Source organism: Alternaria alternata (genome assembly GCF_001642055.1).
Source record: "Alternaria alternata strain SRC1lrK2f unplaced genomic scaffold CC77scaffold_4, whole genome shotgun sequence".
Lineage (NCBI taxonomy): Eukaryota > Fungi > Ascomycota > Dothideomycetes > Pleosporales > Pleosporaceae > Alternaria > Alternaria alternata.
In genome coordinates, this window is record NW_017306193.1 from 562,398 (window position 1) to 587,527 (window position 25,130).

A 25,130-nucleotide genomic window follows, 5' to 3' on the forward strand; every position below is an offset into this window, starting at 1 on the left:
TGTTGCAGTTGGAGTACATGGCTTGTGGATGTCGATTGTGGAGGCGTAGGTGGTTGACATAGCTAGACAAGCTGGTATCCTTGATATGTTTAGTCTAGTAGAGAAACGAAAAGCCAATTTGGTAAGACTATCAATCGTGTCATTCTTCCAACCCATATGTGATTGGCCATGAAGCTCATGTGGGACGTGAACCCCTCAGACTGTGCCACTGTCTTGCATATCACGTCTCGTGGGCCTGATGAATTCTCTTGGAGTAGAGTGCCTTTTAAAAAGCTCTATATCTCCATTTTCGCAGTGCCTTACCACCATGGATGGTGCCTACAACTTCTATTGCTCGCACCGCTTGAGCATGCTGCCCATGGTAAAGATGGGAAGCAGCGGGGGCGAGTTACAAGGGGGTGGGCTTACCGAGCGTCAACAACCCATAACATGCGCATCATGTCGTTCTATCAAATTCATTGACCTTCCACGCGACAGTCTAGTCGTACCTAGTGAGGAAACAAAGCACTACGCTAATGGAGTTACACTGATGGTAGTTCGTCGGGGCTTACCATACAAACCTGGCTGTGATCTGTGTAGCGTCTTGAGCACAGTTCACCTCAACGCAAGGAATAGCTGGGTGCCCGACGCTTTTAATATGGTGCGAGTTCCCAAGAACCATCCATGGGAAAAATTGCTGAGGCCTACACAAGAGGGGGACTATCGCATGGGTCCTACCATCCTGCAAGGAAGTCCCAGTATCTTCAGAGGTCAGCGGGTCCCGGAACGTTATGATTACCGTCGCGCAAAAATCTGGGTCGAAAACTGTTTACATTACCATAAACGCTGTCGCACTGGGAAACAAATCCCGAGTCAGATGCGACTGATGGATTGCTACGAGAAGAAGATTGTCAAAGCTGACCCAAGCTCACGTTGGGTTGCATTGAGTTATGTTTGGGGCCCGAATGATGTTTCGGCGTCGACTAACCAGAAGAAAAATGTCGAACGATACTCGTGGCCATCCTGCATTCCCAGAACAGTAGCAGACGCCATGACTGTTACTGTTGACCTTGGGTTTCGTTACTTGTGGTGTGACGCATATTGCATCGAGCAAAACAACAATATACATAAGGCTGACCAGATACGCAACATGGACAAGATTTATCGGTACGCAGAATTCACAATTGTCGCCACTGGTTCCAGTAAGCACAGCGGTTTGCCTGGAGTCAATTGTGACCGCCAATCGCAGTACAAAGTCTTCTCTATCGACAACAGAAACATTGCTTGTTTGTCATCAAGGGATGCCTTTACGAGACTCCGAAGTTCAGTATGGATGGAACGCGGCTGGACGTTCCAGGAAAGCCTGATGTCAAAAAGGCTCCTTGTTTTCACCGATTTTGAGATGTCCTTTTATTGCGATACCGCGTCGTGGACGGAGTCGATTGGCGGCGTTGAGCACATTAAAGACCCCAATGGTGTCACATGGGATGATTGGAGCACGAAGTTATCTCCGGTCGGTTCCGTCCACTGTACTTCGACTGCGCCGTATCCTGAAAGTATTTTTCATCAACATCAGAATTTCATGCGTTTAGTTGCGCAATACACCACACGTAAACTGAGCCACGATTCAGACACACTGAATGCTTTCTTTGGGGCGATTGAGTACGCAATATCCCTTCACGAGGCTTTTGCGAGACATGCACTGACTTCGTATACCTACATTCAGGTACTTGTCAGAAATACAGCCCTTGCTCTACCATATCGCTGGCCTGCCATACTTACCAGGAACAATGGAAGATGCCGGCCTCAAAGAAGAGTACTTTTTTCGTTCATTGGGGTGGCAACTGCTCCTTCCTAGCATGTGTAGGCGGAGGCAAGGGTTTCCATCCTGGTCTTGGACGGGCTGGATAGGTGATATGGCCAATCCATTCGATGTTCCAGGAACTTTTACACCGTTGGCACGAAACGCACGTCTAGAGTCGGAGAGCGTGTCTGCAAACACACACTCGATTTACGAGGAGCTCTCCAGAGCATTTCTCGACACCGTATCCGTCATTCACTTTGACGTTGATTTGGTGACTGTACAGGATTTTCCCGGGTCCAATGAGCCCATGTTTGAATCCACCCAGTGGGACATGGGCAAGGAGCAAAAATTGAAAAAGATGTTTCCCAGCGAGTCTTTGTTTGTCCGAAAGGAATTATATACGAACATTATTCGGGGTCTCTGGTCTTTCCTACTGCTTGGCTGCTTCTCTCACGATGGGCGCAGCAAAGGGTTACTCCTGGCCGTGAAGTGGAAGGACTCGGTCACGGCGGAAAGGGTGGGGTGTTTTCATATTAAAGACGTTGGGCCGATCATGTCCCGTGAGCTGAGAAGGAAGAGGGTGAGACTTATCTAGGCCTGTACGTAGTTGTATATGACACGCATGGGCTCAGAGACTTGTTTCCTGTTTGCGCGTGTCTTGTACAAGATTGAGCGATGTGGTGCAGGGATGGCGTAGGCGGGATCTTCGCGACGATGACGTTTTGGCTTCCCGGTAGCTTGGCCTGAACCCCGATTACAACATTTCTGGGCATGTCGACCCAGAAAGAGGGGACAAGCGCCGAAGCTGCCATTCCCTACTTCACCAATTTCTCCTGGTCTATTTACCGCATCAAAATTGCCCTGCTTACCTCGGGCTCGTCGTCGGACATGGCCAAATCAAAGGCGCTGCAGAGCAACCTGGACGTCGACTACGTGATTAGCTACCGCTTTGCGAAGACTGGTATGGGTGTGCCAACGCGGGGTTCAGGATAGATATGCTAACAGGCGCGCAGACAAGGCGAAGGCCATCGCGCAGTTTGAGAAGCTCTGCGAGGCTCTGGCCAACGTTGGGCTGCAGACCGAGGTCCGCAATGGAGAGTCGCACTCAATACTCCTCTTCGTGCGAGTAGCTTCAGACGAGCACTTGTTCGGTGAAGTATACAGGTCCAGGTACTCAAGACTTCATACCACCTATAAAGCCGCTTACTAATTGCCAACAGAGTCCGCGACTGGATCCACGGCGTTCGAACGGCTGCCCCCGAGAAGGTTACCCGCGAATCGCTCGAAGCCGAGCCCCTCTACGAGGCCGAGAGACTGCGCATCATATACCAGCTCATCACCAACCCTCCCTCTGAAGGTGGGGCTGGTATAACACCCAAAGAGGGAGAATGGGAGAACGTCGAGTCCGTCTTTGCGCTGCACGACCATGCCTACAACAAGGATTGGATTAAGAAGTGGACCTCGCAGTACATCCTGACGACGGAAGATTTAGACGACATCAGAAACCGGCTGGGAGAGAAGGTAGGCTCCCAAGATACTGTCTCGTGTCGTGGTAAACTAACATGGTCAGATTGCCTTCTATTTCGCCTTTACACAGTCCTACTTCACCTTCCTCATCCCCGCTGCCGCCTTCGGTTTCTTCTCATGGCTCTTCTTCGGCTCCTTCTCGCCCATCTACGGTCTTGCGAGCGCCCTGTGGTGCACCGTCTTCACCGAATACTGGAAACACCAGGAAGTCGACCTGAGCGTTCGCTGGGGCGTCAAGGGTGTTTCCAAAATCGACGTCAGGAAAAAAGACTTTGAACCTGAAAAAACAATCACCGACCCAGTCACGGGCGAACAAGTCGGTTTCTTCCCAGCATCCAAGCGCTTCCAGAGGCAGTTGCTGCAGATTCCATTCGCCATAATTGCCGCTTGCTCGCTTGGAGCCGTTATTGCGACCTGCTTTGGTATAGAGGTCTTCATCTCTGAAGTCTACAACGGCCCGCTAAAGAGTGTTCTTGTGAGTGTTGAATCCGATCCGCAGCATATGACTTGACTAACCCTACAAGGTCTTCATCCCAACTGGCATTCTCACAACTGTCAATCCTATTCTGAATACCATCCTGACCCAGGCTGCTACCCGTTTGACCCAATTCGAGAATTATGAGACGTCGCAGGCGTATGACAAGGCATTGACCCAGAAGATCTTCGTCATGAACTTCATCATGTCTTACTTGGGAATCTTCCTGACTGCCTTTGTCTACGTTCCATTTGGCAAGGTTATTGTACCCTACCTTGACGTTTTCAACGTTGCTGTCCGGCCCTTCGCTGAGGACGAGAAGCAACTACACCTCAACTCGACGAGTTCCAGCTGGAGCATCAACCCCGATCGCCTCCGCAAGCAAGTCATATACTTCACAGTCACCGCCCAACTCGTCAACCTTGGCATGGAGCTTATCGTTCCGTACCTCAAGCGTCGTGGCCTTGCTAAATACAAGGAGATGCAGTCTGATAGAGCTGCAAGGAACGGCGGTTCCGCACCGGCCACCGCCGAGAATGACCCTGCTGAGGACGCTGCCTTCCTTGATCGTGTCCGCAAGGAAGCAGAACTGGATTCTTACGATGTCACCGCCGATCTTCGTGAGATGGTTGTGCAATTTGGTTACCTGTCACTCTTCTCCGTGGTTTGGCCACTTACCGCTGTGTCCTTTTTGATCAACAACTGGATCGAGCTTCGTGCCGACGCCATGAAGATCTGTGTTGAGATGCGACGACCCACTCCATGGCGCGCTGATACAATCGGGCCTTGGCTCGACTCTCTCTCCTTCCTTACTTGGATGGGCAGCCTCACTACATCCGCTCTTGTCTACATGTTTTGGAACGACCGCACTGGTCCCAGCGGCAGTCCTTCCAACATTCAGCTCTGGGCCCTCCTTCTGACTGTCTTCTTTTCTGAACATCTTTTCATCCTCTTCCGCTGGGGCGTTCGCATTGTGCTGTCCAAACTCGATTCCCCAGGCCTACAGAAGGAACGCCGTGAACGCTTCCTGGTGCGCAAGCAATACTTTGAGGAGAATCTCAGCCAGCTGCAGAATATTCCCAAGTTGAGTGACAAGGGTGGCGAGATTACTAGGAAGAGTCTCGAAGAAGAAGCTAGGCAGGGTAGTCTTAGAGAAACTACTCCAGTAATTAGGTTCTGGCAGCGCCAGAGGAGCTGGAGAGAGAGTGCGGCGGTCGCCAAGGATCTCATCAGCAGGGCGCAGAATGAGACTATTGTGGAGACGAAGAAGGAGTTGTGAAGGGTGACAACAGTCTGGTTGTCATTCGCTACCCGGGCGGTGCGGTGTAGTCGGCGTGTGATGGGGAGTAACGAGAGTGGTAATCCTTCGAGACTTTTTATTGTGTTAACTTTAGCATTGTTAGCCTGGCGTTGTCTTATGTAAAATCTTGCTTTGGAAAACTACCAGTCGATGACAGTATACAAAGACGACTGGCAATAATATGGTACCTATTATGCAGCGAGCTTTGGCCCTTGATCTCGTGCCTATGCTAACGCAGACCAACTGATGGAGAGTTACCAATACCTCTTGATGCTTTTCAAGAGCTCGCTCCCGGATCTGCCTTGACCGAACATCCGAATAGACTAATCTTTCTTCCTCAAGCGCATGCTTAAAGCCTGCTACTCAATGAGAAAAGACGTCCTGTTGCTGGCGACATTTCTGAAGAAGGGACTGACGTTGGAAATCGCAATGCGACGTCCTTTGATCAGACCAGGCTTCCGATTCGGCGTTACAATAGCAGGAGTATGTGCTAGATATAGTTGTCCGCGTTCAGCGTATCATTAGTATCATCTTGGTGCTCATAAGAGCAAGCAAAAGAACAGCGAAAAAAAAAAAGAGAACAGATTTTATCATGGAACGTCTACGGTACAAAGAAAAGGGGTCATAGGAAACATATAGAGACTGTACATCTCGTGTCGTTTGATCAATTAGGACCAGACAGGAAACAACATCGGTGGCGGGGAGGACTCGTGTCGCCGCGTCGAGATCTGTGGGATCAACATGGTGTGTGCGAGGCCTGTTCCGGTCGATGAGGCGTCCGTCCAGATAGTGTACGTAGATAGCTGCCAAACGCCTATAGCGCCGTGAATTGGGTATCGTGCGATGGTTGAAACATTCATGCCGCCCTAGTCTGTTCGCATCGTGAGTAGACCCTGCCGAAGCATTCGTACTCGCCTACCCATAACGACGCCTTACGCCATACTCTTCTGATACTCGACATCCCTGCTGGCCCGTTAAGCTGCAATTACCATTCCGTTCAACTGCGCCTGGACCTTCTTCCACATGACTCGTGCCCATTCGTCATTCCAAGTTTGGGCGTCATCGATGTCCTTGTTAAGAGGTGTCCTGGTCCAGTTTTGGCCAAGGAGGAAGTAAGTCTAGTCTGGGAAGTATCATGGGAGTCCAAAAGGGCTCATGAGAGGGACGAAGGCTATATCCCAGCAGCGTACATACGAAAATATGTAGCGCCTGCTCCAAATCTAGTACAACACAACTCACTTGAGTTTCCTCATGTGGTCTCGTTGCTTTGTGTATGTTTCGTAGTTACCGCCAAAGACACATTCTAGAATGCTGGGCCCGATGTTCTGTCCAGAGCGGGCGGCCTGCATGCGGTCTTCGAGGGTGAGGTACGCTTCTTTGAAGGCATCAAATGCAAGCTGAACCTTGTGGGATCCACCAGAGATGTTGTTTTCGGGACGGTTAGGATCCTGGATGGAAAGACCGTCGTACCTCTCTGGGCGGCCATCAATGCCATAGTTGGTCTGAGATTGTCAGCTGTATGAACTTAACCAAACTTGTTTGGTATCGACATGCGAATGCTTACCTTTTCAATGATCGCTGGTGGATGCATCTGGATGCGTTTCCGGGCCAAATCAAAATCGCCGTAGTACCTTAGGAATCCTAGGAAACATTCTCCGAGGTTGTCCGGTTTAGGGGAATGCTGAATATAGCTGACAATTAAGCAGATGATACTGTACCCTCCAATTCCGCCAGTATGAACTTCGTTCAGTCCATGCATAACAAGGAACTGCTTCATGAGTGCTACCATATATATCATGTCCGGATACTGTTGCTTCCACTGTGCGAATGTGGCTTGCGCTTGCACTCCGCTCAAATTCTCGAAAGAGATGTCAACTTGAAGCCCCGTGAGAGCGTCTTCGAACTTGATAATGGGAACACGCGCAGGAATGACCTGAGCATGGCCATTGGCGGCCAATTTGGTGTCTTTAAGCCTCCTGGCTGCCTTGTAAAGCAGACTCTTGTTGGCGTTCCTCCCAGACATGTCCACGACGGCCTCTCCACCGTTGTAATGCCTATCGGAGACATATACCAAATCCATATCGGCTGTGGGCAAGTAGAGACCTGCAGGGAAGGAACCGAAACACAAGATGCGTCCGTTCTCTTGAGGAAACCTGCGTTGGCCCATGGCGCTGTTGACACGGTTGACCAGCCTATTACGCTGTTCGTGCTCGAAGGGCTTGGGCGCGACGAAGTCATAGAAGTCGAGAATCTCGTTGTGAAGCCTAGCATCGCGTTAGTACAAAGATCGCATTGTAAAGTCTAAAGGTTCTTGTGCAAAGTCCCAGGATCTAACTGGCATTGCGAACCTCTGCTAGAAATCTAGCTGCAGGTATACAAAGAACTTACCACTTCTCGGGTTCGGTAGCAAGATGTGCGTAAGGGTCGCGTGAGGGCAGCCACGGCGTTGGATTGATGTTAGGGACGGGCAACCATTCATCTACTACACCGCTCATGGTGACTTTGCGCTTGTTGTTATTCCTCGCGGGACGAGGTGCCCGATGTTCGGCTAGCGCAGCTTGTTGCCTATTAACAATGCTGTCAATGTGTGCGATTTCGCTCAAGGAGCCTTGAACAGTATCAGGATCATTGTCGTCATCATCGTCACCAAACGAGATGAAGTCGTCGTTGGCAACAACTGAGTTGTGTCCGGCAGTCTTCTCTGCCTCTTCGTTCTTTGCTTTTCGAATCAACTTGACAAAGTCGGTTCTCTTGCCTGTGGTCTCATCGGGAGGCGGCAAGGCAGTGTACGGGTCAGGGTTGGACCACTTAGGAACAGAGTCGCCATCAGCACGCTTGGTTTGCGTCCGGGCTGCCTTGGGCTCCCGCGCACCACCTTCGCGATCTTCATCGGCAGAGTCGCCACTCTCTACTGACATATCTGCTTCTTCGTCATCAGACAGGTCATCCGGGTTGAGAAACCGGTTAGGACCGTCTCCGACACCCAGTGCGCGCTCCGGACTACCCTCGTCTTGGTGTTTAAGAAGGGCGCGCTCATGAGGGGCGGCCTTCTTGAAACCGCCCCGACGGTAGCCGTTTGCGTTGTTCCTGCCATCCGCACGAGACGAGCCTCGCGAGGCCCCACCACGGCCGCGCCTTCTTGATGACGCAGGGCCACGCGGTACATTGGAGTCTCCAGCAGGCGGAAAGCGGGGGGCAGGATGGCTAGACTCGAAAGTGAATTGGGGCTGGTTGCCGTTGCGCGCGCCGCCTGGTCGATAGTTGTCGCGATCATTGCCAGTGAAGGTCATACGGTCTACAAGCGGTGGCGGGCGCCGCGCTGGGCGATACGAGTCTCCCATGTTGAGTCGCGTTTGCAGTGGGGTGGGGTTGTCGCGCGCAATGGATGAGTTGGTTTGTTGTGGGCGGATGATCGATAGCGGTGTGATGCGAAATGAACCAAGGTTCTTGGGCGCGAAAGATTTGTCGAAACATAATGCGAGTAAGCCAAGACTCTAGCGCGGCCCGTGGGTTTGTGGGGTGAGCGCGACCCAACCCCGGTGTTCACTCTAACTTGCCTCCAACCGGTCGGTGCGTGAAGCCAGTCCAAGACAGTATCCGTTAACATCGCTGGTGCCCTAGCGCCTTTCACATCTGCCATGCTACATGGTCTGTACACAGAGTCTCTTGACGGACTTGCCCAAAGTCAGTGAAATTACAAGAGTTTCAGTGGTACGCGGTAGTAACCTTGGGTTGATTGCTAGGACGTAGCTGCGTTGATAGTACAGTATAGGAACACTGGGGAAGAAATAAAATACACAAGAGAGTGGAGAGACTGAAGCATACTCATGCCTATCCGACCACACTCTCAACGTCGAAGCGCCATCGCTTACTGTACCCATAGAATATACAAGGCTCAAACGCTATGCCCAACGCCCCAAATGCAACATTATGTTCCTTCATCATTCCGTGTATTTTGTGACGGATCGCCGGTAGGCTTCGCCCTCGATGTCGACTAGTCGAGAAGACGTGTAGCCAGCTTCCGAGTAACCTCATTCATCCTTTGTGAACTTTGGCTTGAACCCCTCTCTTAATTCCTTTTCCCTTTCCGCCACCCGTTGGTGTCCTTGCACCTCCCTCTCGATCCTCTCTCGCGCCCTCAATATTTTGCTCTGCAGGTAAAAACTTCCGCCCTTCTTCGGATCGTTCAGATCAAAAAGCCTCTTGAAACGCTCTGTGACGGCCTCTATCTCGATGTTGCCCATCTTTCCGGGACCGACGTTGAGGATTTGACAGGCCTCGTCCATAGTGATGTTGGAGGACGAAAAGGCGCCACCACTGCCTCCACCATTTTGACTGGCGGCTGCGTATTTCTGTGAAGCGGCGGCTTGACGATAGGATTCGGAGACGGCACGGCCTATTATTCGAGCGCCGGAGAAGACGACTTGTGTTATTATGCGATGGGCCTGTAGACGTTAGTCAAAGATGGTGTGACAGAGATCAGGAACATACCATTGTGGGAAGAGAAGAGTTGCAGAGTGAGTGCGCGATGTCCACTTGCAATCAAAAGCTGTGTGTGAGTGGCTCCTGTCTATCGTGGGTGGGCGGGCGCTGTCGTCAATGAGGGCATGTCCAAAAATTCTGGGTCGCCTTCCGCGCTTTCGGCCTGCCCAGGTGCCTCCGCAGCCGGCACGTGATGCCTGCAATGTCGACCAATCACGTCACGATCGCAAACTGCCATCTCCGCAAGCATCTCTGTGCGCTTGACCGTGGCTGTGGTTGTGCAGTACGGATGATGATGCAAGTGGGAGTAATGCGTCCCCAGTACGCGCTTTCCATTCGTGCTCTTGTGGAAATTGTCCCGGGATGGGCTGCCATGAGGCTTCCGCAAGTCGCCCTCGGACTAAGACATTCACATGCTCAAAGATCCCCCGCATCGTTTCCGGCGGCAGCATCATGTGCAGCCTTACATGACACTTTGTTACTTCCCTTGAGCTCCAAGTTTGCATTGTTAGAAGCCGCCCTTCCAGTATACACACGGAGCGTGGCTGGACACGAGCACGGCACTCAGCCTCGTCTGCGCAGCCAGGCGATGACGCACATCTCCATGCATGGCAGCACTAGGTTGGTAACTTCCAAACCCGCAACAACGTTCGTGGAAACCCAGTTGCGCCGACAACATGCTGATATCCACCTAGATACACCCTGGATTGTGCACATGTCCACCTCTTCCAAGTCCAGCAACGATGCGTCGTCCCCGCAGCCGGCCGGTGATCCCCAGAATCCAACATACGCGTCCTTCTCCCCCGCCAACTTAGGCCAGACGACACCGCAAACAAAACTGCGATCCGCTATACTCGTACACCAGAAATCTCCACTGCTCGCCGCCACTCCGCCGCAGATTACTCGCGTGCTCGCATATTCGCATCCCTTCATACTACCTCTGAACAAGTTTGCGGGCCTGGTAACATGGACAACCGGAGATCCATGGGAGAGCTTTCTCCTAGTCGCGACCTTTTGGGCTGTAGTCCTGTATGGTGATGCCGTGACAAGATATGCAGGGCCCATCATAGTAGTCTCTGGCCTGATACTGGGCATGTACACGCGCAGATACTCGCCACTGTCGTCGACGGGGTGGACAGGCGAGAAGGGACAGAAGGCGCACAAGCGGGTCGAGTCGGACACCAACATCAAGCACCACAAGAGCTTGGAGGAGATTGTGGATAGTCTGAAGCTCTTCACTTCACGCTGCAACATCCTACTGGATCCCTTTCTGCGCCTCACAGACTTCCTGTCCACACAGAGGACGGCGACCTCGGCTACTACACGGCCAGCTCTCACTGTGCTATTCATCCGCATTCTTTTTGTGTTACCACTATGGATAGCGCTCACTCTACCGCCGTTTTATATCCTGACTACAAAGCGAGTCGTGCTGGCAGTAGGCACAGTAATGCTAAGTTGGCACTCACGACCCGCTCGCGTAACCCGCACCTTACTTTGGAGGTCGAGGACAGTACGACGCACGTGCGCTTTTATCACCGGCCTGGACTTTGGCGAGATTGTATCCGTAGACAGAAAGGGTGCGCCTCCTCTGCCCCCTCGAAAGAAGAGCACACAGGAGGTCGCAGCCTCACTGGCAGCTAAGCGCCGGCCCGAATCTACGGGTGTGCGCTTTACCTTTTCCATCTACGAGAACCAGCGAAGGTGGCTGGGTATTGGATGGACATCCTCTATGCTTGCTTACGAGCGAGCCTCCTGGACGGATGAGCACTTGAACCCTGTTCCACCAAAAGAACACTTCGAATTGCCTGAAGTTGAAGGAGGTCAGTCAAGATGGCGGTGGGTGCAAGGCAGTGAGTGGAAGGTCGAAGGCGCGGAGAAAGATTCCAAGGCCGAGAAAGGGGTGTCTAAAGAGGACTCGGCGTGGATATACTATGATAACAAGGTACGTTTAGGAAACTGTCCTCGTATTGTGTTGATACTAACTGGAATAGTGGAGAGATGGACGAAGAGGCCAAGACGGCTGGGGACGTTACACTCGGCGTCGGAAATGGTATCGCGACGCCGAGCTCGTCGAATCCACCTCTTCCACAGATACCACTCCTATGCCCACTCCTAAACCCGGTCCTATCGATACCTCCGGAGATCTTGATCCTAACCATCTCACAAAGCTCTCCTCCAATCTCAGTGTAGCATCCAGCACTGATCCTACTCTAGTCGAGGGTGACGGACGCGAGTATGCTGCGTCGATAGCTTCTGATACAGATGCAGCGAGTACAAAGAGCAAAAGGAGTTGGTTCAAGAAGAGGCGAAGCAAGAGCACAAGCGGTAGTGTCAGCGGTGCTACAGTCGTTAGCGACGCGGGTACGACTGGTACACGTAGAAGTGATGAAGACGATGTGCAAAGCCCTCTTGACCGCATGGCTAGGGATGAGGAGTGGAGGCTTGGTGATGACATTCGTCAACATCTTGATATTTGAGGTAGTGGTGCGCTTGAAGCACCCTTGACACTGTATATGTATTATTGCCTTCCTACCTGTATTGTTTGAGTCCTTTCTCTATTTTGGGGCTTTTGCACGCTAATACAAATGGTTTCTTCCATGATTCTAATGCTCGTTCAGAAGATTCGAGTGATGCCCTGGTGGACGGTTTGCTAAAGTGGTAGTGTCTTTTCTATGTCTTTCTTCAATCATCTGCAATAAAGCAATATCAATATCTTTAGTTACCTATCCTGCCAAAATCTCAAGCAAGCTCATTCAGACATATACAACACAGTACAAAGGTCAAATCTTGTAGTGAATGATGATTGATTTATAGTCATATCTCATCTGATACTTCTAGCAGTCGTAACCCTAACATTGGCAGTTCACCCCGACCTCCAACAATGCTATTGCTCCATGTCCAAATCGCTCCATGGGTGTGTTATTGTTGGAAGAGATTCGAGATTCAGGGTAGTTTGACGCTTAGTGCTATTTCCCAACGTTAGTGCCAATTCGAGTAGATAGGTAGAAACACTGTATCGATGCATCGTAGGATATACTTACGGAGCAGGATCCGCATCCGCAGCTGGAGCAGTCACCAGCGCACTTGCAGGTAGAGCAGTTGCTGTTTCAATCCGTTAGCCAGAGCCCCTCCATCTTCCAAGTAAAGTGTCCATCACGGTGCTGGCGCTAGCCCTGATGCAGCGACCTTGGTGCACACCAGTATGTGCCAAACACCAAAGATTGGTTGCAAGACGTACCAGGGAGCCATTTTGATGATGGTGATTGGTTGTTTGGTTGGTTTGGATGGTTAGATTGTGAAAGTGATGAGCGTGATGAGCCATCAAGGTGCTGAGGGCAAGACACTTATATAGACCGGCTGGTCGCCAGCTCGCGACGCCCAACAGGTTACTTACCCACGCGGCGGTGGATACCAAGCCCTTTGATCATGCGCGACTCTGGCCATGGCGGTGGGGTCAGATGAAGAGTGACATATCGACTTGCTACTACTTGCCTCCTGGCCCCCTCCCAGACCGTCTACCGCAACTCCGCATTTAAGCGTGCGCTACGCTCGTCGTCGACCATACAAAACAAACGGGATAGAGGGAAGCGACACTTGGTTGGTGGAGCTTCACCGGCGAAGGGTGGCATGGCTCACCACACTGGGTGTGTTGGATGTTGAGAGTTACCGCTTCAGGCGGCCTCTCGCACAATTCCCGCATCTACCGGTATACTTGATCGGGCCGGTTGCAAGGACGCTTTCTCACAGCGTCAGGCTGATACGAGCATCCATCGATGGTATTGGGCATGGCACTATCTGCCGCTGCAGCCGCATCACCATAGTGAGCTCCACTGTACCTTTGCTTCACTCCAAGTTGCGATCTGACCACTAACATGGAGAACAACCTCGGAATTCACTTCCTTACCATGTTCTAGCGTATGAGTTGACGTCCTGCACATGTAAGACATGCTGCAGATCGCTCACAGGACCCGTTGGCCTGGTGCCTTGGACCTTAGGGAACGGCACGGGCACGGCACCGTCAACGTGGGATAAGCTTAGTGACTTGTAATTGAGTGCTTACGTCTCAACCGTCTACTGGCTGCGTGGTAATCGGGTGGTTACACTGCATATTGCCCAGGTGTATTCCCCGCTCTTTGGCAGTGCCAGCTTGTAGTACATACCCTCCAGAACCTTCGTTATAGTGCACATAACTCAAATCTTGAAACCCGAACTACATTTTCTACCGTTAGAATCTTCGGCTCCTAAGTCTTGTGAATGCATTTGATGTGACGTACCAGCTACAAATCTAGATCTTACACTAAATTCAAGCGCGTGATCGGATGATGATGCATAGCGCTCAACCGAAAAGCCAATCGCGACGGTCCGTCACTCGAGCTATGATGCAGCTAGTGGGCAACACGTGGGGAGGAGCCTCGTAGTTTTCGTGGGGACATGCCTAGGTAACCCTGATAAAACGGCATGTGGCATAGTACATCATGAGATGTATCGTCCACGTAAGTGAAGCAGCGTCTAAGCGAACAGATACTCCCAGCAAGAGATCTAGTCCGGATGTCTTTGACACATAAGTGGACGGCGGTTACCGCGGTACCTAGGTACATGGCAAGATGTACACATCTTATCCCCACACTTGAGCACACTGCTGCATTAGTAGTCCATAGAAAGCAGCCATCATTTCCCAATAGTCCAAGTGGATCAGTCATGTGTGACTGGTCGCCCTGGTTGCCCCTACTACAGTCTGTTATCTAGCGGAAGCGATGCTCGTATAAATGAAACGATACTGTGACAACGTTGAGTGCAAGTGCAGTTGAAGATCGACATTTAAAGACTCTCCTGAAGTGTAGCAGCTGCCTCGGCCATAATCATTGGATACTTCGACACAAACTTGCTGTTGCATCGGACGACAAGATTTACATGTACAAGCGTAATGACAATTTACATGCACTCTGCTGACTCTTTCAACCCTTTGGCAGCACATGGATCCATTCAATCATCAGACTATAGGGTCACTACTCAATCTGCCACCTTGTGTCTCTCGGATATCAGAAGCTGTGTCGAAGCATTTCCTCTCAGCAGCGAGTGGATATTTTTCACCAACAAAAGTATTTACAAACGCTGTCGGACCCGTTTTGCACAGGGCAGCAACAGCAAGACGGCATGGCTCTAGCACCTTTACGAACTTATTCATAAGCTACTCAGCTTGTTCTTTTTATGTATCCGACTTGGCCCCGCTGCCCCACGCATCCACTTCAGGCCCGGTACGGTTCTGCGGAGTAGATGTGATCTCCTCTAGTATTTTGGCAGTATCAAGAACGAGTTGGTCGTCTCCATACTGGCCAATGATTTGCAGTCCTATGGTATTGAAGAAAGGGTCGGGGGATCCTGAATTCTCTGACTTTTCCTCGTTATAGGGTGCGGCTGTCGGAAGCGTGATTGCTGGTAATCCGGCAAGACTAGCTGGAACAGTGAAGACATCGTTCATATAGGAGTGCAACGGGTCCTGTGTCTTGACTTCAGCCAATGATGGCGCCGTTGATGGTGCCGTAGGACATATAATCACGTCCACACCCTCAGTCTTTGACAAAGGTACCTCGGAGTCGAACAGTGGGTTTGGTAACGCAAACACTCGGTTAAAGTCTTGTTGTACAAGTCTGCGAACCTTTTGCGCTTGTATGAAGTAGTTGTCCATGGCTTGAGCGCTGAGTGAGAAAGCCCCAAGCAATATGCGTCGCTGAACTTCAGGACCGAAACCTTGACCTCGAGTCTTAGCAAAAAGGACACTGTCTGGTGTTCCATCGATGCCTGGTGCTCTACTGCCGAAGCGTACTCCATCATACTTTGCAAAATTGCTAGATGCCTCGGCTGGTCCAAGGACGTAGTAAGCTGATAGCGCTTGCTGTGTTGTTGGCAGCCGGACAGGATGCAAAGTATGACCACGATCCCACAAGTGCCTGAGTCGAAGGAGCCAGGCTTTCCGGACAGCGGGTTGCAGTGTGTCAATGTTGTAATCGAGAGGGACGCCTATCCTCAGTGAAGTTGGTCGGCTTTCTGCACGGAATTTCGCACGGGTGGTATTGGAAACCGAAGTCGGGTCACGCGCATCGTGAATGTTGAGCTTGTCTGTGTTTGGTCAGGAATATGGATTTGGCAGCTTGCAACTCGATCAACTCACCGAAAATATGCTTCACACCCGCAACGTTCCGACCAAATATTCCAACAGTATCAAGAGAGTTGGCATAAGCAATCACCCCCCATCTCGATATCAATCCGTAGCTTGGCTTGAATCCAATGACACTCGTGTACGCAGCAGGAAGCCGTACCGAGCCTCCAGTATCGGTACCTAGTGCACTAATTGTCTCAGCACGTAATCCATCATCGTCGGCTATAAAACACTTACGCCCAACATTGCGAAGTCGCGACAGCGAGCGCACTTCCGCCTGAGCTTCCTCCAACACTTGCTTCCTCTCCGTCATATCTCTGCATCTTCACCGGTCCGAAATGCGAATGTGTCGAGTGCGATCCCATGCCGAATTCGTCCATGTTCGTCTTGCCAACCACCACAGCACCCTCATCCTGGAGCAGCTTCACCACTGTCGCATCGTATGGGCTGGTAAAGTCTTTGAGGATTCCAGACGAGGCAGTAGTCTTCAATTGCTTCGTGCAGATGTTGTCTTTTATCGCGATTGGCTTGTCGGTGACGCTGTAGGCGGTTTGTTCGCCGACAACACTCGATCTGGTGGCATCGTTGCGTGTGAGGACGGCCGGTTCGACGAACGAGTTGAACGCATTGAGGTGTTTATATTTCGAGTAATTCACCAAGTATGTCTTCGCATGCTTGGAGAGGGACATGGAGGGTGGAACGCATCACCGGCGCGTTGTCGCGAGTGGGATGTCGGAACTTACGAGCGGGACAAAAAGTCGTCGCGACGTCATGTGAGGGCGTGGACTGACTCGCACACTCAACATCACTTTACGATTCACAAGATACCAATGGACTGTAACAGGGTCTAACATGAAAACGACGATAGATCTATATCCTGCAGCGTCTTATATGTAATAAATCCGAACGCCTCGCTATGCAAATAATATCCATGTCATGTCCCTACAAGAGCTCTGGAGAGCTTGCTAAGAACAGGTCCAGAAGCCTACTCGTCCATCTGCCATTGGTACTCCAGCTTCTCGATATTTGCTTTGCGGTTTCTCGAATCAAACCACTGCTTCTCGAACCCATTTCCCCGATCGATGCCATCCCACCGATGCCCTGGACGGATGTTGTACCGGTTTGGTTGGAATGGTCCTTGGTACAGAGGCTTGCCGGTAATACTACGTCCAGCCTTTTTCTTGCGCAGAAAGCCTGAAGCCGGGTCGTTCCAGTGCCCCCGTTCTTTCAGCTCGTCGTTGAGTTCTGCATCATCTGCATACCGCGCAATGGTCATTGTCTTTGCATCCTGTAACTGTTGTTTCCTGCGCTCGGCCGCTGCGTTCTGTACATCTCCGCGAGCTGCCTTCTCCTTTTCCCGCTTTATGCGCTCCTCTTCTTCGGCTTTTTTGCGCGCTTCTGCGCGCTTCATTGCGACGTTGATTATGCGACCACTGGCGTCTCGGTAAATAGTTTCTTGCGCGGCGCTCCCCAATTCCTTTGCGACCTCCTCGGCCTTGCGCTTGTCCTCGTCTTGTTTTCTCTTCGTTGCTGCCGCGACCTCAGCGGCGCTTTGCAGTCCTGCCTTAGCGCCAGACTCCATCCTCATGACGCCGTCTGTGTCTACCATCTCTGGTGCTTCATCCTCGGCTTCAGCAGCTTTTTGGCGATCGGCGGCGGTCCCTGCTATAATGGCGTCGGCGGCAGCTGCATCGGCTGCGAGTTGTTCGGCGTGGGAGGGCGCGGCGACACCCACTGCTGTCCATGTTGCGGCACTGGTGCCTTTGGACTTCTTCTTGGACTTTTTGAGTGTGCCTCCACCGACTGTAGCGTAATTTGTTAGAGCCAAGTTTGCGCAACGTGCAGAGATTACAATGTCCATACCTATCATTGGCGCATCCTCGTCGTCGTCGTCTGCCTTGTCTTTCCAGCCCAGACTGTCGTCGTCGTCAATGATGAGTCCGGCATCCTTGTTCTTCCTCTTGCGCTTCTTGGACTTCTTTTCCGAGTCTGCTGTGAGATAATTCTTGGCCAGATAATCGGCGAGTCCAGACATGTTCAAAGCGCGTTGGTCGAGTGTTGTTGCAAACGTTCACTCGCGAAGCTCGGTACGGAAAGTTGAGAGCTTGGCGCGCGCAGCTGTTCCGCATCACGTGCTCTCGTGTTGTCGCGTGCTGCAGATGTAGATCCCGCTCGACTCTTTGCAGCTGGTCTCAGTCACTTCTACACCTCGAATCACCATGGCACCAGGAGAGCGCTCAGAAGAAGTCTGGCTATGGTACACGGCAGTATACGAGGCGATTCAAGAGGTGCCTTCCGGCAAGGTCACTAGCTATGGTCATATTGCAAGACTAGTAGGGAAGCGTGCGTTGTATTACCAGATGACGAGGACTACTTGCTGACATGTTTCTTTTCATCGTAGCCGAATGTCCAAGGTAACACATGGAAAAAGACGTTGCCATCATGTCGCAATATCACTAACGCATGACGTCAAAGACAAGTCGGAGTGTGTCTCAAGAACCTGCCTTCGCCATCGACCGATAGCAGCAAGAAGAGTCCAACGTTCCATAGCCGCAACGTGCCTTGGCAGCGCGTGATCAACGCCAAAGGCGGCATCAGTCCGAGGTCAGCGCCTCCTGTTGCCATAACAAGGCTTTGTTGGCTGCTGTTCGATTGCTGACTGGAACAAAGAGGACCGAGCGCAGCGGCTCAGCAAGCAGATGCGCTGCGCAGGGAAGGAGTCGAGGTCAGCCAGGATGCTATGGGGCAGTATACAGTGGATCTTGGGAGATACGGCTGGTTTCCTGATGTCCTTCCCAGCGAGGCTGGTCTAGTCGAAAGTAGCGACGAGGAGGATGAGGAGGAGGCCGCGTACCATACATAGCTGAAGCATACGCCTGAGGATGCACTGGGAATGGCTGTCTTGGTCAACCATGACAATTACAACAGGTTAACGTTACAAGCTAGCAATGAGTGCACGGCCACGGCGGCCGAGTCCGGGATCTTATCAAGGCTGCGTGGTAAAGGGCGTCATGTAATAAGCTGCGATTGTTGGGATGCATGCCGTGACTGTTGCTGTCTGAGGTGTGGAGGATCCATGTGGGGTCGGCGATCGGAAGCTGGAGCACAGCTTGGGGCGCTTGAGAGCTTGAGAGCTGGGAGCTTCACGCATGTCCTTGGACACCAACCAGGAACACGGCAGCCTCCAGCTCGCCCACGTTGGCCACCCAAGCCGTCTGAAACCGCCATGATGGCATCATGGGCAACAGCGTCAAACCGGATGCGCTTCGGGCTAAAGCGGGAAATGGGCCTCGGCGAGTCGGAAGCTAGAAGCTGGGTCATGAGCTCCCACATCTCCCCTTATCAGGAACCACGACAAAGGCGGGGATGGTGCCTACGCCCTTGACGACATAGGGACGGCGCAAGTAAACAACTGCCTGGCCCGGACACGAGCCGTAATCCGTAATCTACCATAAGAGAGCCTGCATAGCCACTCGCCTCGCCCGATCAGACCTCATCATCCTGAGTCACTTCTTAGAGTCATTCATAAGACAGCTGCTAGTCATCCGCCGCGCCTCCCTCTTTCCCGAGCATATTACCTTGCCATACCTGTCGTGCCTATCACTTCTCACTGTTTACTCCCTCCATTACACCTAATCTACCTGCTAGCTCCAATACACACTCTCCGTTTGCACCCTACCAGCCAGTCACAATATACACCAGAGCCTCGACCACCAAACCAAGCCGCAACACCGCCATGTCGACTTCCCAGACCTTCACGGGCGACCTCCGCAGCGATGCCAAGGAGTTCAACCGCGACAAGAACAGCAGGGCGAAGTGGGCGCATGGACAGTCGTTCGGCCCTGGACGGCGGGAGGAAGACGGCAAGCCGCGTCCTGCTAAGCTGTACCCTCACGTCAAGTAAGTCGCCTCTCGACCCCGTCAAGAGGGATCATCGGAGAACTAACGTATGCAGGGCATCGTCCCACGGCCCCATGAAGGCGCGCACCGCTTTCAACAAGGACATGGCTTCCGCTAGTGACGAGTCGTCCGCTGACGAGGACGTTGAGCACCCGTCCGCTGCACCTGCTCCAGATGCCGACATCGCCTACTCGTTCGACGCCCATCGGGGTCCCAGCCATGGCAGCCAGATCCTGAACCACGCTCTCGAGAAAGCCGTCCAGCGCTTTGAGACCAAGGAGACGGAGAAGCTGGTAAAGAACGAGTATGAGGTGCTTGACTTGTACGATGAGACGCCACGGCCCAAGCGACATGTGGCTCCTGAAGATGACGAGTACGAGTTTGTCGATGCATGATTGCGTCGATTGCCCTCTTGGCCTGCCCTCGTTCCCATCGATTCTTCTTCACATGTTTTGCATACACACAGCTTTCTGGCGTTCTTTGACATCTGATTTCAACTTGGCCAACGGTTCTCTCATACTTGTTTACATTCGCATTATGGTCGTTGGCAGCATCAATAGGCGAGCGTCTGGCGCTTTTCTGAGGACTTGAGCAGCCATATACCCGTCTCGGCTTGCTTGCTTTTAGTTTGGGGTCGTGGCCTGTACCCCTTGTGTTCTGTGGGTTCCACCCTGTAGCTGCACATACACACACACAGTAGTCGATAATGATATCACTAGGAGCGACATGAATTCATGTCGTTCAAACCGATCTCGAGCGATGTATGTTGAATGTGTGCTTGTCCAAGTTGGTGAAAGCGCGACGTCGCATACATGGGGTGTTGCTTGGCCAGCGGCTGATTAGCATACGTCATCGCCTATCGGAGACCAATGCGCGCCTCAGGTCTCACAATTCTAGAATCCCAACGCTTGCGACGGAGCCCACACAACTCCAGACTTGACACGCCCGACTGCAAGCTATTGCTGTAATTCTAGGTCCACACCATCGGGACACTAGACATCACTCATCTGTCCCTGCGCACGCGGCTTGCCACAAGCACAGCCCCCCTTTCGACTCTTTTATCGCCCGCGGCCTCGTTGATGGGCGCGCGCCGCTTAGGGTGATCCGACCAACGTCCCCATCAACAGTCAACATGACGGTATCAGTCGACAACCCACCACCACAGTCCAAGACCAGCCGGCCACGATGGATGCTCCACGTCCAGGCGCAGTTCTGGCGCGTCCTTATGGGCATCGGTATGATGCTGCATCGTCTCGCCCGACCACGACCACCCAAGCCTGCCTTCCATAGAGACATCGATGCTACCGTCTCGCCCTTGAAAGGCAAATTTCGCCTCAATTTCTACGTGCCCAAGGAATACAAGAAGCATAAGAAGCTGAAGGGTACTAAGAGATACCCTGTTGTTATCAACTTCCACGGAGGCGGTTTCGTTCTGGGCACCGCGCACGACGATGCGCGCTGGTGTGGAGTTGTCGTCGACGAGGTCGGAGCCGTCGTCGTCAGCGTCGATTATCGTCTTGCGCCAGAGAACCCGTTCCCTACAGCCGTCGAGGATGGTGCCGACGCGGTGCTCTGGCTGGCACAACATGCCGACGAATTGATGCTCGATGCCGATCGCTTCGCTATATCGGGCTTCTCCTCGGGAGGAAACATGAGCTTTACCGTTCCCCTGTGTCTGCAGGGCGAGCTCTTCGATCGAACTACGTCTGGCGCCAAGATCATCGATAACCGCGCTGGTAACGTTCCCAATGCTGGCCTCCAGCCTCCTCCCGCCTTCGGCCAGAACCTCACACCCAACGGCTCTCGTGTCCCGCTCGTGCGCCAGAAGTCTCGCCTCGATCGTATTGCTATGCTCCGCCAGACAGGTGCGTCCTCGCTATCACTCGTATCCTCCTATAAAGACACTTCGGGAGTGTCAGTCATGACAGAAGCGTCCAACACTGTTCTCAAGATAAGAGGCATAGTATCCTTCTATCCACCTACCGATTACACACAAACGCGCGCGCAGCGTCGAGAGACCTGCTCAAGGGTTGACCAGAACCTTCCCGCTGTCTTTACCGATCTCTTCGATGATTCATACCTCCAGCCACCCTCGCTCGATCTTGCACACCCATGGCTCAGCCCCGGCATGGCGCCAAAGCACATGCTCGAGGCCCTTCCTGACGACATCGTCCTCTTCTGCTGTGAATGGGACATGCTTCTCGCTGAAGGTGAACGATTCCGTGACCGTCTACAAAAGGATCTTGGAAAGCGCGTACATTATCACTGTGTGCCTGGTGTGCCGCATGGCTGGGACAAGGCCCCTAACCCTCTCAGGGAGAGCCCCGGTGCTCGACAGCAATATATGGTAGCGTGCAAGGAGCTGAAGCGTATGTTTGACATTGAGGACGATGAGGAAGACTCACATCAGAACTTGCCATGTAAGAAATATCATAAGAGCGTGGACTTGGGCAGGGCGGGTCAGCAGGCGCAGGCTTGAGTGTAAGCTGTGACGTATGGTATTTAGTTTTTTGGTTATGAATTTTCAAATCTCACATCAGCGGCGTTTGATAGGTTTTTGACAGTGAGCGAATTTAGCATCTGTATAGATGCATGTCTTTTTTTATAAACACGTCTTTGGTGCAGGGTTTGTTTCAAGTCTCTGGGTGCAGTATGACGTTGCTCCGTGAGATGTTTGGGACGCTTCACGTGTGTGTGGTCGCTACCGTTTCTAGGTACTAAATCAATTCGTTTCACTCTGATATTCAGCAGCAATATTGTTCCGTTATTATTACTCTATAAACATGGCGTTGGCGTTTCACTAAATGACAAACAATAATCGCCATCCCTCTATACAAGTACAAGTCGGTATCTCAAGACGCGCTAAATGAATGAATCTTGCTCAGACGGTTAAACAAAGATTGCAACTAATACCCATGCTTAGCAAACTCCTTCTCAGTCCATTCCCATAGCTCATTCGCAAGTTTATCGTTCTTCAGTATCGCTTGCGTGTATTCCTTACCATTCCCCGCTGGGGTATAGAACGCACCATTTTTAACCTGGTTCTTCGGTGCGGTACTGGACCACAACTGCATCTTCGCACCGTCGGGGACACTAGTCATAAAAGGACCAGACAAGACAGAAAGCACCGCTCCTAGCACAGGCCTCCTTTCCTTGAAGTGGTCCCAGATACCCGTGTTGACGACACCCGGATGTAGAGCGATTGATGTGATGTTGGGATATTTCTGGGAGCAAAGCTTGCTGAAGTAGTAGTTTGCTAGCTTTGATTGACCGTAGCGAGCTACGGTGCTTATCTCTTCAGCGGGTGTCGTGAGCGTGGGGAACGAGATTCCCTCTTTAGGTGCTTGTTTGAAGAGTTCAGAGCTGAGGTTGATGATGCGGACGTCGCTGTTTGGTTGCTCGGCGGTTTGCTGAAGCAGTGGAAGGAGAAGCTTGGTGAAGAGGGTTGGTCCCATGTAGTTGCTGCCGAATTGGATCTCGTAGCCATCGCTGGTTAGACCTGCAGGGTTGGCACTTGTTCCGGCGTTGTTCATAAGGATGTCGATTCGGTTGTTCTCGGACAGGATGCGATCGGCGGCTTGCTTGACGGACGCGAAAGATGCCATGTCCAGCTCAAGGTAGTGCATCTTTCCCTTTGCTGAGGGGACTGATTTCTCAATCTCCTCGATTGCTGCATTGCCTCGCTTGCTTGTTCGGGCTGCGAGATACACTTTATCTGGGTTGTGCTTGACGAGTTGGAGGACGCTCTCTTTGCCGAGACCACTGCTGCCGCCCGTCACGATAATTCTCTTTCCCGACAGATCTGGTATCTCTTTCTCGGGATTGAAATGCATGTTCAGAATGTTGTGGTCGATGGATACGATATTCGGATGTACTGTAGCGTCTTATTTGGAGAAGAAAGAGGGAAAGAAAGGGATGCTTTGGTGGTAGCTAGTAAGTTGTGTGGAGTGGTGTATCGTGAGGTCTTTTAGGATTCTTGAAGAACAATGACTGAGTGGATAGATTGGTTGTTGATAGGTACTGGTAGTTGAGTGGTATATTCAAGAGATGAACCTGAACGTGGTGTTAACCTTATATATCTGCTTTGGAAGACGACAACGGTAGACGCCGCTGTCAATACATCGCGGATCTCGTCCGAAGATTGGCAATTAGAATCTGAACTGAAAAGTCTGGTTGTTTCTAGGACCAAGAGTCACAAAAGAAGCCCGATTAGCGGTCTTGCCGGTCTGTCGTTAGACTTTCGGCAAGACTCGTGGCCGACCGGGCGAAGGTGTCCCCGCCGTTCTTCTCTCCACACTCTTGATCGTCGTTCGCTATGTGTTTTATGGCCAGCATACAATCGAGGCATGCGGTTGCTGGAAGGCTCACCGGTACCTACCCTCCCATCGGTTGAGAGGCAAATTGTAACAACGCGTCAACTCAGCTATCAGGCCAAGTTATGATCGAAACAACACAGAGTGCTAAAGTTTCTCACATTGCATGTTGCTTGGGCGTAACCTTCCCACAAGCCGCGAGATGCATGCAAACTTCGAAAAGATTACTGAACACATTCTCTTAGGGTCCTCTTCGGAGTCTCCGCCGTTCTCTCCCAATCCCGCACGGACGCTTTCTGAGCTTCTCGATTAGTGAACACCTTCGCCGACTCTGGACGATATGTTGATAAGTATTGCAGAACCTCGCTGATCAATCTAGCTATACGTAGGAAAATAGGTAGAACTAGTTTGGACGAATGTCCCACCTGTGCTACTACATTCTGAACAGCAAGCGTTCCGTTAACCCCTGCTTTCCCGCACCACCGTACCCTACTCGAACAAACCGCAGACGTAGCGCCTGCGACACTCCTTGCAGAGTGCGACCATAACCACACGATACACAGCACAAAATCGTTATGAGCGGCTCGGGCGAAGCAAGGAAATGAGAAGAAACGAGCACGCGTGTTGTGCAGTACATAAGAAAGAAGAAAGCGACCAACAGGAAGAGCTGAATGTGACCTCGAGTCCGTTCTGAGCTTCGCATATGCTGCCACACGGTGTTCAGGATGACGAGAAGAGATATTGCTGATCAGGATATCAGGTTCGCGATGCCAGCCTGAGACGGATTTCTTCAAAGAAGAGGGTCGCTTCTCTCAACATTGGAAGGCTGTCCAGGCTAGTATATTGGTCGCTAATATACCTCGCAGGATTTTGCATTTGACACGCGTCTTCGTGTGCACTTGAACATAGTGCGACGGCCAGCATCAAGTTGTGCTTGAGATGTTCGAGAACAGTCGTTCGATTAGTTGCATGGTGAGCTTGCGAAGCAGCGTATCGGCACGCTCCGCGAGCAGGCTGTGGGGTTATGGCAAGCAAGATGCTTATACTCGCCTTCGGCATATCCTCTGGATTGAGCATACACAGGTGGGATGCGTTTTGCATGTACGGCGAATTAGCCGCCTACACAACATCGCGTAAGTGCCTGAGGCCAGGCCATTAGGTCTCGTTTCAATCTTCCGTCGCGCGTATACATG

General features: G+C 51.9%; 12 protein-coding genes across 12 annotated transcripts; 7 read left to right on the forward strand and 5 right to left on the reverse strand.

Annotated features, from left to right (window-relative positions):
• The first annotated feature begins 558 nt into the window (after window positions 1-558).
• Window positions 559-2,466, forward strand: CC77DRAFT_626842 (HET-domain-containing protein). Its single transcript, XM_018532513.1, has 3 exons — window positions 559-640; window positions 693-1,641; window positions 1,706-2,466. Exons 2-3 carry the CDS (start codon window positions 707-709, stop codon window positions 2,376-2,378), a joined length of 1,608 nt encoding a protein of 535 aa, XP_018389202.1. The 5' UTR covers window positions 559-640; window positions 693-706; the 3' UTR covers window positions 2,379-2,466.
• CC77DRAFT_625119 (DUF590-domain-containing protein) lies at window positions 2,374-5,247 on the forward strand. The gene is made up of 5 exons (XM_018532507.1): window positions 2,374-2,744; window positions 2,797-2,953; window positions 3,004-3,304; window positions 3,354-3,785; window positions 3,835-5,247. Exons 1-5 carry the CDS (start codon window positions 2,555-2,557, stop codon window positions 5,062-5,064), a joined length of 2,310 nt encoding a protein of 769 aa, XP_018389203.1. The 5' UTR covers window positions 2,374-2,554; the 3' UTR covers window positions 5,065-5,247.
• A 1,073-nt stretch (window positions 5,248-6,320) lies between these two features.
• Window positions 6,321-8,426, reverse strand: CC77DRAFT_1028751 (hypothetical protein; the record flags this gene model as incomplete). Its single annotated transcript, XM_018526471.1, has 3 exons — window positions 6,321-6,587; window positions 6,650-7,349; window positions 7,474-8,426. The coding sequence occupies 3 exons, from the start codon at window positions 8,424-8,426 to the stop codon at window positions 6,321-6,323; spliced, it is 1,920 nt and encodes a 639-aa protein (XP_018389204.1).
• A 690-nt stretch (window positions 8,427-9,116) lies between these two features.
• On the reverse strand, window positions 9,117-10,177 carry CC77DRAFT_1058284 (mitochondrial import inner membrane translocase-like protein subunit tim16; the record flags this gene model as incomplete). Its single annotated transcript, XM_018528115.1, has 2 exons — window positions 9,117-9,530; window positions 10,166-10,177. The coding sequence occupies 2 exons, from the start codon at window positions 10,175-10,177 to the stop codon at window positions 9,117-9,119; spliced, it is 426 nt and encodes a 141-aa protein (XP_018389205.1).
• Window positions 10,178-10,258: 81 nt separating this feature from the next.
• CC77DRAFT_1017422 (Pex24p-domain-containing protein) lies at window positions 10,259-12,306 on the forward strand. Its single transcript, XM_018524401.1, has 2 exons — window positions 10,259-11,509; window positions 11,559-12,306. Exons 1-2 carry the CDS (start codon window positions 10,283-10,285, stop codon window positions 12,042-12,044), a joined length of 1,713 nt encoding a protein of 570 aa, XP_018389206.1. The 5' UTR covers window positions 10,259-10,282; the 3' UTR covers window positions 12,045-12,306.
• Window positions 12,307-14,461: 2,155 nt separating this feature from the next.
• On the reverse strand, window positions 14,462-16,457 carry CC77DRAFT_1091966 (glutamyl-tRNA amidotransferas-like protein). Its single transcript, XM_018529608.1, has 3 exons — window positions 15,962-16,457; window positions 15,737-15,912; window positions 14,462-15,684 (listed from the first exon to the last, which is right to left on the reverse strand). The coding sequence occupies exons 1-3, from the start codon at window positions 16,411-16,413 to the stop codon at window positions 14,774-14,776; spliced, it is 1,539 nt and encodes a 512-aa protein (XP_018389207.1). The 5' UTR covers window positions 16,414-16,457; the 3' UTR covers window positions 14,462-14,773.
• Window positions 16,458-16,566: 109 nt separating this feature from the next.
• CC77DRAFT_982710 (hypothetical protein) lies at window positions 16,567-17,944 on the reverse strand. The gene is made up of 2 exons (XM_018536125.1): window positions 17,588-17,944; window positions 16,567-17,527 (listed from the first exon to the last, which is right to left on the reverse strand). The coding sequence occupies exons 1-2, from the start codon at window positions 17,757-17,759 to the stop codon at window positions 16,710-16,712; spliced, it is 990 nt and encodes a 329-aa protein (XP_018389208.1). The 5' UTR covers window positions 17,760-17,944; the 3' UTR covers window positions 16,567-16,709.
• On the forward strand, window positions 17,944-18,587 carry CC77DRAFT_1058288 (hypothetical protein; the record flags this gene model as incomplete). The annotated part of the gene is made up of 4 exons (XM_018528116.1): window positions 17,944-18,067; window positions 18,126-18,138; window positions 18,200-18,328; window positions 18,395-18,587. 4 exons carry the CDS (start codon window positions 17,944-17,946, stop codon window positions 18,585-18,587), a joined length of 459 nt encoding a protein of 152 aa, XP_018389209.1.
• On the forward strand, window positions 18,215-19,235 carry CC77DRAFT_625030 (hypothetical protein). The gene is made up of 2 exons (XM_018532504.1): window positions 18,215-18,328; window positions 18,397-19,235. The coding sequence occupies exon 2, from the start codon at window positions 18,618-18,620 to the stop codon at window positions 19,107-19,109; it is 492 nt and encodes a 163-aa protein (XP_018389210.1). The 5' UTR covers window positions 18,215-18,328; window positions 18,397-18,617; the 3' UTR covers window positions 19,110-19,235.
• A 225-nt stretch (window positions 19,236-19,460) lies between these two features.
• On the forward strand, window positions 19,461-20,019 carry CC77DRAFT_1058289 (hypothetical protein; the record flags this gene model as incomplete). The annotated part of the gene is made up of 2 exons (XM_018528117.1): window positions 19,461-19,624; window positions 19,680-20,019. 2 exons carry the CDS (start codon window positions 19,461-19,463, stop codon window positions 20,017-20,019), a joined length of 504 nt encoding a protein of 167 aa, XP_018389211.1.
• A 348-nt stretch (window positions 20,020-20,367) lies between these two features.
• On the forward strand, window positions 20,368-22,317 carry CC77DRAFT_625032 (alpha/beta-hydrolase). The gene has a single exon (XM_018532505.1). The coding sequence runs from the start codon at window positions 20,757-20,759 to the stop codon at window positions 22,101-22,103; it is 1,347 nt and encodes a 448-aa protein (XP_018389212.1). The 5' UTR covers window positions 20,368-20,756; the 3' UTR covers window positions 22,104-22,317.
• A 213-nt stretch (window positions 22,318-22,530) lies between these two features.
• On the reverse strand, window positions 22,531-23,715 carry CC77DRAFT_982716 (NAD(P)-binding protein; the record flags this gene model as incomplete). The annotated part of the gene is made up of 1 exon (XM_018536126.1): window positions 22,531-23,715. Exon 1 carries the CDS (start codon window positions 23,455-23,457, stop codon window positions 22,531-22,533), a length of 927 nt encoding a protein of 308 aa, XP_018389213.1. The 5' UTR covers window positions 23,458-23,715.
• Between the last annotated feature and the right edge of the window lie 1,415 nt (window positions 23,716-25,130).